General features: G+C 40.8%; 1 protein-coding gene and 1 long non-coding RNA gene across 10 annotated transcripts in view; one reads left to right on the forward strand and one right to left on the reverse strand.

The window, feature by feature from the left end:
- Positions 1 to 1925: 1925 nt before the first annotated feature.
- On the reverse strand, positions 1926 to 8273 carry LOC309604518. Its single transcript, XR_014230889.1, has 3 exons — positions 7932 to 8273; positions 7681 to 7753; positions 1926 to 3351 (listed from the first exon to the last, which is right to left on the reverse strand). It is a non-coding gene; the product is annotated as an uncharacterized lncRNA (long non-coding RNA).
- A 137-nt stretch (positions 8274 to 8410) lies between these two features.
- The window catches only part of SYNJ1 (synaptojanin 1), a 67106-nt gene continuing 58480 nt past the window's right edge, over positions 8411 to 17036 (forward strand). For all 9 annotated transcript variants that reach the window (XM_082331708.1, XM_082331713.1, XM_082331714.1 and 6 more), the window contains exons 1-2: positions 8411 to 8495; positions 9820 to 9965. In XM_082331708.1, coding sequence (XP_082187834.1) covers positions 9842 to 9965 — 124 coding nt within the window. In that variant the 5' untranslated portion in view covers positions 8411 to 8495; positions 9820 to 9841. The remainder of the gene's footprint in view (positions 8496 to 9819; positions 9966 to 17036) is intronic.

Below are 17036 nucleotides of genomic sequence, written 5' to 3' on the forward strand. Positions count from 1 at the left end.
ATCAATGCTTAATTATTTTTTTTTTAATACAGGCATACAATGAGAACTTGTGATTATTGCGCAAGTATACATGACAGCACTTCCTAAGCCACAAACACCTTTCATTTTGTAGGAGTAATAGTTTACCCATGAACTGTGGACCCTCGTTCCTTGTGCAAGTTGGTTAAATTCACTGTTTGTGTCTTTTGGGGTTTTTTGGTGTTGGCGGTGGGGAGGGGGTTGTTTTTTGTTTTGTTTTTGGTTTTGTTTTGTTTTGTTTTTGTAACTTCATATAAGGAACCTGTTTCTTCTGATTGGTATGGCTAAAGATGTCAAGCAAAATGAAGGTGAAGAAAATTTTATATTCTATGATTTGAAGTCTTTATGTTGTAGTAAATATTCAAATGTTACACTTCCCACTAAATACCATCTAAGAATAGTCTTGCAAAAAAAAGCATTTAAGTTAAATGTAAATTAAAAAGAAAACACTTTAAAAATATGATGATTTCCATCAGAACACTAGCGACTTGATCATGGGGTCTAAGGCATGGGAACAGCTGTAGTAGCCTTGGATTAGCTATTTCCAGGTGTGCCCTGCTTTTTTGGGGAACTGTAGCAATAAATTGGCATACTGAATAACATAAGAAATCATTGTATTTTATGCTCATGTCATGTGGTATAAATGAGTATATTTTAAATGTGCAGTTTGTAACATGCACACTTCATTTGGACACTGAACAATTGTTTTTCTGAACTGTTGGGATTGATGGAGTACATTCAGAAATAACTGCTTTTAAAAATCGTTTCAATAAACTCGTCTGTCAAGGAGCTGTTGCAGTGCAACTTGGTAAGCTTTATTCCTTTAGGAAGGTGGTAAAGGAAATGATACGTGTGCTGGCTGACTTTAATATGTCAGAAAGAAAAAATCGTCCTTAGAAGGTGAATTTTTAGAGTGAACAAAAGTCTCTTTACTTTGAAAAAGAAATAGGATAAACTGGAATTCATATACCTACATAAAGATTAGTTAAGATATTTCAAAAGATTATCCTGCTGGTAGTTATGTGATTTAATAGTGACAGATTTTACCTTTTACGTGCTTAAAATTTTACTGATTTTAGTATTTTGTTAGACTGAAGAGGACACAAATAATCCATGCTACCAACGTTTCTAAAAGACGATTTATTTATACTCAAGTGACTTAATCATCAGAGAGATGCAAAGTTGCAGAATGTTTGGTTGAGAGAGGGAGAAGGGAGGGGTAATAAAAAATATGCAAAATGAGTGGTGGGTTTTTTTGGGTTTTGGTTTTTTGTTTTTTTTTTTTTTTTTTTACAAGGAGGAACAATATTGTACAGAAACTTTTCTGCATCTTAACGCATGCCTGCCTTCTAGTCGCAGGATCTCCGGGGTGAGGATGCATAGTTCAGACACCTTTTGTGCAGCCTAGTTTGGCTACTCTTTCTAGTCTAGCCACTGCAGTATAAAGCTCAGTGAGGGTTAACTTCCTGGCTTTAGGATAAAGTCCTTAACACCGGCTTTTATGCTGCCACAAAACACCTGTGGGTATTCAGAAGAGCTGTTACCCTTACCCCTGTGATTGTGTATGTGGTTTTGGGGGGGTGGGTATATTCTGCGGACAGAATAAAATATGCTCAAGCAATTCTAAGACCTGTGCTGCCAAGTTAGGTTGGTTGCCCAACTGGATAGTTAGTGTTACTGTTTGCAGATGAACGTAAATAGCTAATATTACTGCAGGGGTGAAAATGTACTTTATTTCTGTTTGGATATTTTAGACAATGGAATTCCTTCAACTGAAATTACTGAAAGAGCTGCAGAAACTTAGAAGCGCGTCCTCTCTGAATATATTAACATAAGTGCGCATTGCATAGTGTCAAATTTGTTCAGAATCACTGAGTAACCTCAAATGCCAAAGCTTTTCACTAGTTTTTCCATATCCAGAATGTTGACTGCCATCTAATACCGAAGCCACAAGGTGGCAGATTCAAAGATTTCAGCACTGGAAAATAATGAAAGTACTTGACCAGGAGGTGTCAGAGTTTGGATTTTCAAAATTTTTCAAACGCTGGGGGTAATAAAGCTAGTGAGTGCAGGAAAAGGGTTGGAGTCAACTGTTCTCTTCTGGTGCCAGGTGCCTCTGTTGAAAAACGTGGCCTGTTGACAAAAGGTGGCCAACAGTAGTCCATCTGCGCTGAAAGCTGCCTTCAGCCTTGCTCTGCTGTCCAGCCGGTCTCTGTGGTGGTGGTGTGCTGGGCTGGGCTGATAAAGCAACAGTAACTCGATTTCTTTTGGAAATCACGTTTATTCACACCCTACTGCCTCCCTGGCAGGAATACTTGTAGTGAGTCATTCCCTCGCTCTCCCTGGCTGTAGTTCAGGGAGGAGAAAAGCTACAGGTTCAAGCCATCAGCTATCGTCTCAAACTTTGTGTTTCTTCTCATAGTGAAAAAATATATATATAACTACAAAACTTAAACGCAGGTTTGTAAGTGCAGCTTCAGTAGGTGTGCACACTACCAATGGAGCTCCAGACTAGTGCAGCAGCAAAGCTCAGGACATTTATTATTAAAAATACAGGCATTTTGCTCCCCCTGGGATCATGACTAGGACTGTAAGGGAGGGAATGAGGAGAATATCTTCCCTGTAACCTCATTATAAATTATAGCTACAGAGAATCTTTTTTTCAAGATAGCCTGTAGTCATTTTCCTAATTAACTGCTGCAGAAGACCAGTTATTCGTATTACACTCAGCCCGTCCTCCCTCTACTCCAATGACGGCACGTGGCTGCGGTGTCTAAGCCCTCGCACGCCTGAGGAGCTTCTCCCTCCTGTCCCCATACAGTGTCACATTTGGAGAACAATACCATGAAGAAACTTGCAGCAAAGTATACTTATGGGTGATAAGTAATCTAACTTCTCATTTTAGGCAATTTCATATGTATAAATGGTTAGAATTGTATAGGCACGTAAAGACTTTATGTAAATAAATGTCACCCAATTTTACTTGTAAACAAAATAACCACTTTCACGCCTACCACTTGACCTGTATCTCGCTTATTGATGCAAATTAAATGCTCCTGGCAAAGTGGTCATGATCTTTAAACAATGTTACACAACTGCTGCTTGGTTGGGGTATAATCCAAAGACAACTGCTTTAACGTTAGCCTCCCACAGTTTACCACGTGTATCTCACTGTTCACTATCAAAATTAACAAATAATTACAACATGTTAAGGGACCGATGTCCTAGATGATGATGAAATCCCATGTGAGAAGGTGCTAACACATGAAGTGGCATGGCAATCTTTCTGCTGCTCAGACCTCTGCAGGGACTCGTGAGGAAGTCTAGTAACCTCTTCAGCAGTTAGCGTTGTTTAGGAAAAGGAAAAACGTAGAACATGTAAGAAAAAATTGCATGTAAAATTGTCAGTCATTGACATTTTTATGAGCAGGATAATATATTACAGACTTGTTACAGTTATTTAATTATTATAATTGTTTTATTATACAGTTATGTATGATTACCGTTATTACAGAATTACCTTTACCCTAAAGGTCACCAATAGCAAAGGGAAAACCTTGTCCTTTGCTATAAAGGAAAACAAATTGAAATCTGAAATGTGAAATGGAGAAGTTTGAGGAAAAATTGTGCAGATGCGGGGAGCCACGTGATTCCTCTTTCTCCTCCTTTCAGATATATCTCATTTTCTGCAAGTTTGTTAATCAGTGGTTCTGCTTTCAGTTCTCCCTAAGTTACCCTACAAAAAAGGCATTTTTTAAGAAAGAACCCTAAATATATATACCAGGGGAGGGGATACGCACCTCCAGCGTTGATGTAGTGTACAGCTTTGGTAGAATGACTTGGTGAGGTTTGTTTTAACAGGCAGAACCGTCCTCTTATGCGTGGCGGTGCTTAAAAGCAGCATCCCTGTCACCTTAGGTTTACGAGTTGCCCAGTGAAAATTAAATGTCCTGGGATCAGTGCTCTAAAAGGAAATAATACCTGTGATCTGACCATTAGGCTTTACCTGTGAAGTCACAGGCAAACCATCCCTGCAAGAGTCAGTAGTGGCGTGTACAGAAAGGAGAACTCGGAGGAGGCTTCAAAAATGGTTGTCGCAAGGAGGGAGGATGGTTGTGGTTTTTTGAGAAACTCGCACGCAACCAACAGGATGGATCAGAGTTGAGTGGTTTTGCCCTGCATGTGGTACATCAAACACAAAACTTCGGTAGCCTTACAATTGTTAGTTGAATTACTCTCCCTGCACCATGAAATAATGTAGGATTTTTTTTCGAAGAGTACTTAATTTTTGTATATAACTAAAACTCTTGCCCTAAATAAATGAATGGGGATGAAATAATTGCATGGAGACAAACTTAATAATACAAGGGCCTGCAATTTAAGGCTCTGCTCCAAACAATGACTTAAGCATATGGTTTTGTTCAAATATGTGAACTGTCCCGTTGACTCCACTTGCATTACTTTTGTGCTTTATGTGCACAGTTAAATGTTTTCATAGAATGCTTTGGGATGGAAGGGACCTTTAAAGGTCATCTAGTCCATCCCCCCTGCAATTGGCAGGGACATCTACAACTCGATCAGGTTGCTCAGAGCCCCATCCAGCCTGGCCTTGAATGTTTCCAAGGATGGGGCATCTACGACCTCTCTGGGCAACCCCTTCCAGTGTTTCACTACCCTCATTGTAAAAAATTTCTTCTTTATATCTAGTCTAGTTTTCATAGAGCAGAGACCTGGAATGAAGCACAGACATATCTCCAAGATTTGGTGCAGTATTTTTCTTACATGCTTAAGCCCAAATTTTCATAGCCTAGATTTCATACAAGTTCTTGAGTATTGTCTGTTTACTGTTTTTTTGTGATAACCTAGCTAACAGAAAACATTAAGCAGGATGTAGGTTGCGTGACTATGGGCCTCACACACCCCGGGGACATGTGGCTTAAAATCATCGTATTGCACTTAAATTACATATTGTCATTTTACCCAAAAGCTCCAATCAGGATAAGACATTAATTGACCTAAAGATACTAAAATTATAACGTACATACATGGTTACTACCTCAAGGAGCTAGCAGTTCAGAGAAGCTGCATCTGCAAACAAGTGGTGGATAGAGCAAACTCAGCTTTAAAGATTTAACGAGCGGTAGGAGTTTGCAGGAGTAAGGCCTATGGTAAGTGCTAGAAGGATATGCGAAGTAAATATAATTCCAAAACTTTCATGTATTTGCTGTTGATGTGCCAATTTATCGACGTACAGCACCACAGATGTCCCTAAGAAAATGGTGGTTTGAACATGTAGTGGAATGGGTAAAATAGTTGGTGGCCTCGCTGCCAGCGGTGCACGTGCCAGAGCCTGGCAGCCCTGGGCTGCTGCTCTGCCAAGGGGAGAGGCAGGGGGTGTGAAGCTGCTGATACCGCTGAGGCTGAGGCTGAGGCTCGCCCTCTCCCTGTTTTTTCCCGTTGCTGTTTTTTGCACTCTTCCTCCCACTTTTGCAGCAGGATCTGCAGACCCAGAAACCTTCCTCTTCCCCTTTCAGGCATCCTAATTCTACCTTTACATCTGTCCTCCCCGTGACAAACGCAGCACGGCCCTGGGCTTCCTCATCTTTTTGATACCAAAGGTAAATGTTGCCTAGGTTGCTGAGAAGCCTTGAGCCAACTCTGCTTTCAGACAGCAAGGACCTTTTAAACAGGCTCTGCTCTGAAGCCCAGTGAGGTCATGGCGGGTTGACCTTGGACTGCAGCCAGATGCCCACCCAGATGCCCTCTCGCTCCCCTCCTCAACAGGACAGGGTGAGAAAACAGGATGAAAAAGCTCGTGGGTCAAGATAGAGATGGGGAGGTCATTTAACAATTACCATCATGGGAAACAGACTTGACTTGGGGAATTAATTTAATTTATTGCCAATTAAAATAGATTTGGATACGGAGAAACAAAGACAATTAACACAACACCTTCCCCCTGCCCCTTTATCCCAGGCTCAACTTCACTTCTTTATTCCCAACTCCTCTACCTCCTCCCTGAGCTCCAGCTACAGAGCTCTCAACATTTCCATGTATTTAAGGTTGGTGAGATTCTGAAATTCAGTTGGCAGGTGGGGAGAAATTACCAAAACCTTTTATTACACAAAATTAAGGAGCAAATTAAATTTTGTTTGTAATATGCTTTGCTATATTATGCAGTATATTACACTGGCAATTAGAATCAAATATTCATTCTCATTTTCCATTAACTTATAAACAGCAGTATTTTCTAAAGTTAATAATAGCTTTATTAAAGCTCCCACTATTGGATAGCATTACATTTTTTACAGTCTCAGCTGATGTAAACTGATACTGGTGGATGAAAAATTGGACATGAGCTGGCAATGTGTGCTTGCAGCCCAGAAAGCCAGCTGTATCCGGGGCCACATGACAAGAAGCGTGGCCAGCAGGTGGAGGGAGGTCATTCTCCCCCTCCGCTCCACTCTGTGAGACCCCACCGGGAGCACTGCATCCAGCTCTGGGGTCCCCAGAACAAGACAGATGTGGGCCTGTTAGAGTGGGTCCAGAGGGGGGCCACAAAAATGGGGGCATCCCATTTGGGAGGGTTGGAACACCTCTTCTAGAAAGAAAGGCTGAGAGAGTTGGGGTTGTTCAGGCTGGAGAAGAAAAGGCTCCAGAGATACCTTGTTGCAGCCTCTCAATATATAAAAGGGGCTTATAAGAAAGACGAAGAGAAACTTTTTACCAAGGCCTGTAGTGACAAGGGCAATGGTTTTAAACTGAAAGAGGGTAGGTTTAGATTGGACATAAGGAAGGTATTATTTACATTAAGTGTGGGGAGACATTGGAACAGGTTGCCCAGCCCAGAGAAGTTGTGGGTGCCCCATCATTGGAAGCATTCAAGGCCAGGCTGGGTGGAGGTTCGAGCAACAAAGATGTCCCTGCCCATGGCAGGGGTGGTTGGACTAGATGATCTCTGAAGGTCTCTTCCAACCCAAAACCTTTCTGTGATTCAATGATTCTATGATTATATTTTCAACTGATGCACTTCTCTGACGTTTTGAAAAGTCACTAAGCAAATAACGGAGTAGTCCATTTTCAACTGCATAATAATGATTAGCTATCAGAAAAAAATTACATTACCCTGAGGCAAAACATATGTGTTTGTAAGAAAACAACCACACATGCCATCTGAATCTATTTTAACGGCTGAAAAAAATGTGAATAAACTCAATACATCAATTGTTTTATGCTACAAGTATGTATCATTTTAGCCTCGGATGTATCTTGTAAAAAAAACCTTTAAATTGCTGTCCCTGTTGGTGATCTTCATGCATGGATAAAACCAGGACACACTTGCTTTGCTTTCACAGCAGCCACATTGCCATTCTTTTATTTTTACATTCTCAATAGTAAAAAAGTTTCATGAGTTTCTTTTTGATGCTGTGCTAGAGATAGTTCAATTACATGTGAGCGTCTACCGTGAGCAAGTGAGAAATACCATAAGCTGTAATAAGCTGTTAGCAATTATGCATTCTAATAATTTCAAAACCCATGGAACTTATCTTTAAATAGTCTTTTAAAATATAGTACTTTTATTTATCTATAGAACATTTTCATCAGGGTCGTCATAATGCGTGTAGGAAGTTGGCCAGCTAAAAATACACAAAGATTACTTACACTGTATTTTACATCACAAATATTTGCTCTGTGTTCTCTCCCACCAGTGCACTCCACTCAGCTGGTACTTCGCCTATGGTAGGTACGTGGGATAAGACCATATGTAAATATCAAAAGATTATGTTGACAATCTATTATTTCTTTAGAACAGACCAGAGCTATTCAGGGAATATATATCAAGCATAACTTCTTGCGTTTCAATATGAAGCTTACAAGAAACAAAAACGGGTCTTTCCACTTTTAATTTTTACCCATCGCAATGCCCGCTTCTCTCTTGCTTTTAGCACGTAGCCCTCAAACCGGCCTTCTGTCGTCTCCTCCGCAGCTTGCAAGGTGCCACCGACACAATACAGCACAGCTCCTGTGAGGCGGTGCTCCTCCTCCACTTACAGCCTGAATGGAAATTTCCAAGGAGACGCTTACGGTCTCTCCCTAAAACTTCCGAAGCCCGTCGGGCCCAGGCAGGCTTCGGCCCTCCTTCAGCGCTCCCACCCGGCACTCGGTGAGCACCTGCGCTGACAGCTCCTCTGCCCACCCCGCCGCTCCCCCGGGCGGGGGGCGGCCGGCAACCGCTTAACGGCCGCCCTCGCGCCCCGCCGCACGCCGGGCCCACCGCCCCAGCGCTCCCCGCTCCCCTGCCCCCGCCGCCGCCGCTGCCGCCCTCTACCGACTTCCGGCGGCGGGAGGCGCAATGCGGAAGGGACGGCGGGGCCGGAGCGGAAGTGAGGTCCCGCGGGCTCCCGCGGCAGGGAGCGGAGCGGAGCGGAGCGGAGGGGAGCGGAGCGGGCGGCCGTCGGTGGCAGGCGGCGCGGCCGGTGAGGGAGGCGCTGGTACCGCTGCGGCTGGGGGGGCCGGGGAGGGCGGCGGCGGCAGCACCGGGGGGCGCTCGGCGCCTGTCAGTGCGCGGCGGAGCCGGCCCGGCTGTCGCCGCTGCGGAGCTCGGGCCGCGGGGGCGCCGCTGGCGCCAGACAAGATGGAGGCTCTGTCAGGGTCGTGGGTACCGGCGGCAGCGGGCTGTGGCGGGCGGCGGTGCGGGCCTGCCCTGGGCGGCAGGTGGTAGCGGGGCGGGGATCTGCTGGCCCGGTGCCGGCTCCGGGGCTGCCCCGCGGCCGGGCGCTGGGGGACTCGCGGCTGTTTGGTGGCCCCTTTCCTCCGGCCCGGCGAGGGAGAGGGGCTTGGGGCGAAGGGCCGGACCGGCGGTGCTGCGCCCGCAGGGGCCGCGCTGGAGGGCGGGGGCCGGCGCGTTCCCTGCCGGCGGCGTGAAGTCCGTGTCCGCCCTGGAGGTTACGGGCACCGAGCTGAAGCGAAGGGAGAGGGCAGAACCCCCTGCTCCTGCCTTTCAGGAAGAATCTTCCCTCGCTGTATGTTTCCTGAGCTTAAGCCCTTAAAATTTGGCTGCTCTCGCGCTCGTTTATAGTTTCTTATTGTTTGGGGCTTATTATTGTTTTAAAGGAAGATCTTACCGCTGTGGCTCGCAGGCAGTTTCACTAGTACAATACTGCAATGTTTCAGTCGTCAGCCACTGCAGGGGAGGGTTTAAATCCAAACAAAAACCTGCTTTCATTTAAAAAAAGAAAAACAAAACAGGTTAACGTTTTTGTATGATCTTCTAAAATATCTTAACAGCTTTAGTGTTTAAAATATACTGTCCTTTTGTACAAGGTCAGAATCAGTAAAATAGATCTAAAAATTGAAGCCTACCCAGGCTTCTGGTCCTCTGCATTTGGCATTAGTTTATGGTTAAGATAGCTGCCACTCTTACGTATTTGTGGTGGCTAGAGAACCTTATTTTCATTCTTCTTTTTACTAAGAAGAAATCCCATTTATTAAGTGTTGTGAAAGAAATTCTTGTTGTCTCTGAGAAGCTTTTGAAGAAATCCTTTATTTTGAAAGATGTTGCTCTGGGTAATTGTGTTTTTGAAACATTGTTATGTTGTCTTTAGATAGTCCCTATATTTGTTTTGGAACACGAGATAAAATAAGTCTCATGAGGTAGAAAGATCAAGCAGGGTTTTTTTGTTGTTGTTTGGTTTTGTTAAACATGTAAAATCCTTAGAAAAGGATGCAAGTCAGGCCTGCTTTGCAGAAGGTATCTGGAAGCAGAAGAAGGTTTCACTAACATCATCTTGTGTTGGACAGGACTGCCTCTGATAAAGGCAAAATGGCTTTCAGTAAAGGATACCGTGTCTATCACAAGCTCGATCCACTTCCATTCAGTGTGATAGTGGAAACCAGAAACAGAGAAGAATGTCTCATGTTTGAATCCGGAGCTGTGGCTGTCCTCTGTAAGTCGATATGTTTTGATAACTACAATGTAAAAAGTTGGCAGACTTGACATTGTGTAAGCTGTTTATTTATGGAATATAAAGAAGCAACTATTCTGTTTTCTTATTTGCTAATGGAGAGGCTTCTGATTTAAATGAGGGGGGGGGGAAAGACATTTTCATATTCTCATCTGCCGAGAGAGAATTTTACACATTTAATTACATTTCATCATGCGTGTATATTTTCGTGTATACTAAATTTTCTTCTTCTCATAGCTTCCAACAATATCTGCTTATCTCTTTGGTTCTGAACAACCTTCTTTTGAATACATGATAAGTCATCGAAAAGCTAATTCTCTATGTTGTATTTCATAATAAAAAATTCTATATTCTTAAATAGTATATCATCTTAATTTGTTTTTTTATCTCATTTTGTATCATGACTTTGATGGCTTTTTGATTTTTACCTTTATTTTGTCCTTGTATTTTTAACCTATCTTGAGACTCTGTATTGATTTGTCTTGTAATAAAATGAGTAATATTTGGAGCAAGGTGTCTTGCATTGCAAAGTTATTTTTACGTGTTTTAAGTGACAAATACATTAAACGTTTCCCTTAAATTCTTTTTGCCCCTCCCTTTTTTTTTTTAAGTCGTAGTTGAAGGAGGACACTAAAATCAGAAGTGCAGAAGAGATCAACGAAGCCTATAGATAGGATTTTAAAATGTAGTTTGGTTTGTATTTTTCAGAAAGACTGAGCACCTGGTTGCACAAGGTTTCTAAGCTTGTTTTTGATTGTTTTATAGAAAGCTTTCATACCATGGAAGTATTTTTTTTAGTCAATAACTTTTTGATTAATTCATTCTGATGCCTGTTTGTGGTTTTCTAGCCTAGCTATTCTGAGCACCCAGTCAGAAAATGGGAGATTTGATTCACTGCCTGAAGTCTGAGTGGACTCAAAAACCTGCCTTTCAGGAGGATGCTCTGGCTTTGAGACTGTGGAGTAGGCTGAACGGGGAGTGTGTTCTCTAACAAACTCAGGGTTAGAAATGTGATTTCCAAAGAAGACTGGGACTTGAGATACGTTTCCTTTCTTTGGTATTTGCAATTGGCTCTCCTATAGGTGAGGGTGCTCCTTGGCAGTGGCATGGTCTCTTTCTGAGGCACCTGACTGTCCCTGTGTCCTGTGTAAGGTACTTACAAGTCGGGCCATAGAGTCATCTGTGCTGGACAGGCTGTATGAACAAGCATTCTCTAGCATACGGCTTAATCCGCACCTTTAATGTGCGATTAGAACAAGCTGCCATTAACTGTTAGAGGCCTGGCAGTGGGACGTGCCAGCATGATTGACCATATAGCTGCAATTGTGTGATGATCCATGTGAAAAACAATGAGTGCTTTTCTCTTATTTTTGAGATTTTTTTTTTTTCTGATACAGTTTCTTTTTACTGTGTATTTAAGTAATCTCATTGACTTTGCCAGCAGTATTTGAAAGGCATTGTGTAGTGTGGATTGGGTTGGGAATAAGTGTCCACTCATAAAGCTAGTGAAGAGGTTTAGTGAAATCTGTAAAAAGGGGGAAAATGCTTTGAAGATTTGTGGAAAACTTTATTTTAGCATGTATTTAGTAATTACTGAACATGCTTAAGTTACTTAAATTATTTTTAATACGTTTCTCCTTATTCCTGAAAGTTATGCTCAAGAAGGACAGTAAGTTAGTTGCTTTTTGTGCTGTGATACACTGCAGGCACCTGGATAAACTTTATTCTATAAAAATTAAAAGCCATATCAAAGTTCCTGCCGCCTTCTATGCCTCACCTTGTTATCAAACAGAGGGAAGTAGAACCTGAAGGAAGTTTGAAAGCCTCTCTCCTCTTGGGTTCTGTTCTTAGTGATAGCTTGTTACTAGTCTGTAAAGGTTTGTCCTTGATATTCTAATTGGTAGGTTGCAACATAGTAAACATTCATACTTAGCTAGAAGTAGTTACTCTGAATGTTGTTTTCAATAACCTTAACCAGTAAACTGCTTACTCTTTTTCTGTCTGGTAAATGGGCATATCTTAGCAATGCATATTTAGCTGTGGCATTTTGCTTTAATTCCCTTCTTGCACCTAAACTCTTTAGGTACTGAAACATGACTCTCTTGTTAATGGTTGAAAGATCACAATCATACTCTTGAACTGACAGCAGAAAAAGCGCCAGAGTTCCCTAGCTCAGGATTTGTTTTTTCCCTCTTTTTCTGCTTGCTGTTCGCTTCTGGTATCTATTCTTTTTAATACATATTTAAAGGAGTAGAATTACTAGTGCTCGGGGAAGATTTGTGAAGTGCTACTTCTCCATCTCTCTAGTCATGCCACAGAAACCAGTCAGAAGATTCTAGTCTGTAGCCTTACAAACTTCTGGATATTAGCACCAATGTAAAAGCCAAAGTCAATGAAAGACTGGCCTTTGGGGAAGATTCCCCAGATGTTTGTAAAATCTGTGTGAATAGATAGAAAAATGGTCAGATCCAAGTATGTATCAATTTAAATCCAGAACAGCATCACTTTAAACTGTTAAAAACTCATATTTTTTGCTGATGGTACTAACACTTTTTAGACTCTACAAAAATTGGCAATACGGATCTCAAACTGTTAGACATTTTTCAAAAGATTTTAACAAATACTGAAGATAAAATAAGGTGTCCAGCCCTATACCTGATCATAGTTCTTACCTGTATGTAGAATGTATAATATAGGTACAATGTAGTGAAATAACTTTACCATTAAAGGTGATTCATGTGGTTCAGTTCCGAGAGCCTCAGTGAGCTGCATCTTCTGGGGTATCCATGTATAGAAATTTGGATTTGAAATGGGCTAAGAGAAAGGAATGAAAGCTTACTGATCCTTTAAATGTCATCTTAAAGGAAGTACATCTGTCATTTTGCTGAGAGAAGGATAACGGTATTAACCTTTATCCCCTTTACATTCAATGAAGCGTTGCAAGATGATTCAGAGGGTTTAGTTGGGCCTCTGTATGAAATGCTATACAACTCATGTTGTGTGATTTTTCAGTGTGTGTTTATGTGTTGTAACTGAATCTGTTACTTAAGTCAACAAGATGGAAGAAAGACGGAGGGTCGAAGGGACAGTTCATGGAGGTGGCTGTTTCATAATCATTCAGTCTTAACGTGGAAGCAGCCCAAGCCACGCTTCTGCTGGAATTGTTCTGTGTACTGCTTCTATCGTGGATTAGCCAGTGTTACTGTGACCAACACATCTGAGAAATACTTTGCTTGTCTTTATATATTTAATACCTCTGTTATCAACTCGCTCCTAGTATTGGGCTAGGCCAAGATATTGAAGTCTGAGGGGATCCTGCCAGCTTGCTTCTCAAGGCCTTGTAAAAGCACTTAGTTTTAAATGTCAGCAGCTTCACTGCTGATTTGTTTAGAATTTAGTGGGAGGATGTCATAGATCTATTTTTTCTTATTTGACATATAAAATAGACAGTATATTTATTCTTTGAAATAGGACTCTCTAATGAGATACCTTACCTGTAAAGATTTCATTGACTGAGCAGGAGGGTGTTCTCTCTCCCTGTTCCTCTCTGGTGAGTCATAACGAAACGAGTGGGAAGCTGTCTTTACTCCTGTCGCCTGCAATGAGTAAAGGAGAATGTTCTGTCGTCTGGGAAAATACTGAGCCCTGAGTGGAGAGAGCAGGAGCTTCGTGCGCATCCTTTGACTTCAGTCTGATGGTAAAGCTGAGAAGAGAGCAGGTGTGAATGGGAAGAGGCATTATGCCCACCCTGAGCTTTCTGTAGAGCTAGATAAAGTAAGAGCTGTAATAACCTGTGTGCAGCAGGCATCCTGGTAGTCATAGTCATGTTTAGCAATGCTATGCTATCACCCATTCACATTTGACTTCCTTCTAAAAAGAAAATTCTTCCACACTGCATTCTTGGGGGGGGGAGGAAGGTATGCTATTATCTATCCACAGTAGCAGATGGGATATAATAATTTTGCAAGAGATGTTAAGTTGATATGATGCTTGAGGAAACTTAGACACCCAGAAAAGAAACGTACTAACAGATACATTTGATGAGCACCTGCTGTATGTACATAATTATTAAGGAGGGTAACATTCTATATGCTCACAATCAGAGGTGTTTGTTTTTTTTTTTTCCTTCGGTATTTGCTGTCACCAGTAATGAACTGCCACTGGGTGATTCTCCCCACCCTCCCGATAACGTTTATACAGAGTTTTGAGTGGAACCACATTCCCTTAACTAGGGAAGGAGAATATTTCAAAATAAATTACTACATTCTGTTTTTCATAATGGGATCCTATAAAATAAGCTTAATATAAATATTTTACTGTTTTATATACATATATACAGGTACAATAGTAAGGAGAATTAAAATTCTTCAAGCAGTAATTCATCCTCTGGAAGGAGTGTCTTTATGTTAGAGAGGAAAGGCCAAATACAGGCTGTGGTAGAAACAATTTTTGAATGTATTTTGATGTAATATTATATTCATTTGAAGCCAATTTGGAGGGACCGATGTGAAGGGACTAGGATGCAAAGGCAAACAGCAATTTCACCTTCCTGTCTTTATTACTGTTTTGACTAAGTGTCATCTTCCGGACTACGCCTTCCCATTAAACTCTATCTTAAAACACTTAAGAAGCTGCAGGGAAGCAATAGCTATAGTGCATGCCAAGGACAGACGTGCTGGTGTAGGAGGCTGTAGCCTGTCCTCCTGTCATCAGGTGCCTTTCCTAGGATTCTGCCAGAATTCACTGTCCTTTCAAATCTACTGGGAAGGTGTTCTGCTCATTGCTTTCCAGGCATTTCCAACAAAATGACATGGTTTAACAAAGACCAGGTATGCTAGCCTAGCACACTTTGAAAAGTACAAGAAGTACCTGCAGTAAGAATCTTCCCAGGAGGTCGGTGGAGGCAGTAACTCTTGCCAGGGAGGACTATGACCTCTTTGAATGGCATAATGGATCTGCAAGAATTTGGTCCACGGTTCTGGAAATACTAAAAAGAAGTTACTTACAACAGAATCTCAAGGCTTTTTGCTTCTTAAGGTAGACTAGCTTTACAGCAACAGTCAAGACTATTCTGTATGTGTACCACAGCGCTTTGCATGATTTTAACAAGGGATTTCACTGGCAACAAACAATTCTCTTCATAAGTGTTCTCTTTTCAATTCAGTAAATTTCCATTTCTGTGGTAGCACACGTGATAGTAAAAGTCTTGGTTTTGCCCTACTGGACATCCAGTGAATGATAGCTCTTGCTAATTAAATGTCTGTTTAGAAGCGTAGTTTGCATACTTCTGGAGTTACTCAGACATGATGTAGAAAAACTAATTAGCATTTCTACATTTCAGATAATTTGGTAGCTTTTTTGCATGCTAGCACCTCTTTAAATTGAAAATTTTGTGATTTTGTGAATTGACTTGTACAGTCAAAAATTGCAACAGTTGGCTTTCACGTAAAGTAACTATATTTTAATCAAAGCATTCAGTATTAGAAGAAAATCTTTGTAGATTATTGGTGCTATAAAGTTTTGTTTTCAATGGAGAACATGTAACTGGGTCAGAAAGCCCAAATCTGATGGAAAGGAAGTGCTTGTAGGCTGTTACGTAGGTCAGCTTTGTTTTCACACTTTTATTTCTCAGTTTGGTTTTTTTCCCCCCTCGTCAGTGGTGTTAGTTGAAGCGATACATTTTGTGAAGTAAATTTGCGTAGTATTGAAAAATAGTGTTAAAGTAGCCAAGCCTTCTATTTGCTCATCTGTTACAATTTTTTTGTTGTTGTTGTTCCAAAGAGCGTTTTTTTTTTCTGGTGTGTAGTATTTAAATATAACAGCTAACATCTAGAGATGTCTGGTTTTATTTTTCCTTGCTGGGTAGAGGTGATTTGTTATTTGAGGGTTCCTCCCTGTAGTCTTAAGACACCTGTTAATTATGGTAGAATATAAATGTCTTTGTGAAGTGACTAATGGTACTTCATCATTTGAACTAGCAAATAGAGTGGAAAAAAAATCATCCTATTAATTCTAAGCAAATATATGAGTTATGGCAGATTTAAATACCAGCTGTCGTCCAGTTTTCTGTGCATCTATTCATGCCAGCAAAGTATCAAAAGTAATAAAATGGTTCTTCAGTTGGTTGATTTATAAATGAAAGTGGTGACTCCACTCTGATTTTAATGTCACCTATGTGGTAATATTAAAGTGTTAGCTTTAATTTAAATACCAAAAGTTTAACTTTCCTAATTTGACAAAAAGCTTGAAAACCTCAATCTTAAAAGCTCAAAACCAAACTGTGTAAGAACAGTTCATACATTTTTCAGATTTTAAACTTTTTGAAGTGGCAGTAGCAAGAGCTTTTTCTTGTCTAACTTAAATAAGAAGTCTTGTTTCTGAAGGAACTGCATAATTTTGGGAACACGTCTTTGTTCCCAGCTCAGTGTCCCATGTTCTAGCTGGTAATTGTAGCCACTAACTTATAACGTGTCATCATGGCACCTGGTGAACGCACCGAGAATATAACTGTAGAAAGTCTAAATGATAACTTTTAATGTGATCTTAGCTTTATAATTGTTAAAATTGCAAAACTAATTTCTAATGTGGAATTAAGAAGAATACATATTGAACCAAGTTGTCCTGAAGACAGGATTTTTAATGGGGTTCCATTTGTGTAACAATAAGAGGGCTGACATAATCCCTTTAAAATAATTTAACCTCTGTTAAATGAGTCAGTGATTGGTCAAGTTTGATTATTACAGATGCACACTTGTGATTTAACTTGGAACAAATGAGATGTTAACATTTAAAAATACTATGACCTATTAATTTTTAATAAAGATTGACTTAAAATTATTTTACTCTTTTTCTCTTGACACCGCAAATGGGGCTTGCTGGCTTTCTACAAGAATGCATTACAACTTGACCTGAAAACCACATTAAAAGTGTTGTGGTTTTGTTTTTTTGTTTTTTTTTTTGTTTTTTTTTTTTTTTTTAATACTGCTAAATAGCAAGTCATTATTTCTGTTTTAGAAATTAATCAACTTTTGAATCTAATTAATGCAGTGGGTT

This window comes from Platalea leucorodia (genome assembly GCF_965183815.1).
Source record: "Platalea leucorodia genome assembly, chromosome: 2".
Classification (NCBI taxonomy): domain Eukaryota; kingdom Metazoa; phylum Chordata; class Aves; order Pelecaniformes; family Threskiornithidae; genus Platalea; species Platalea leucorodia.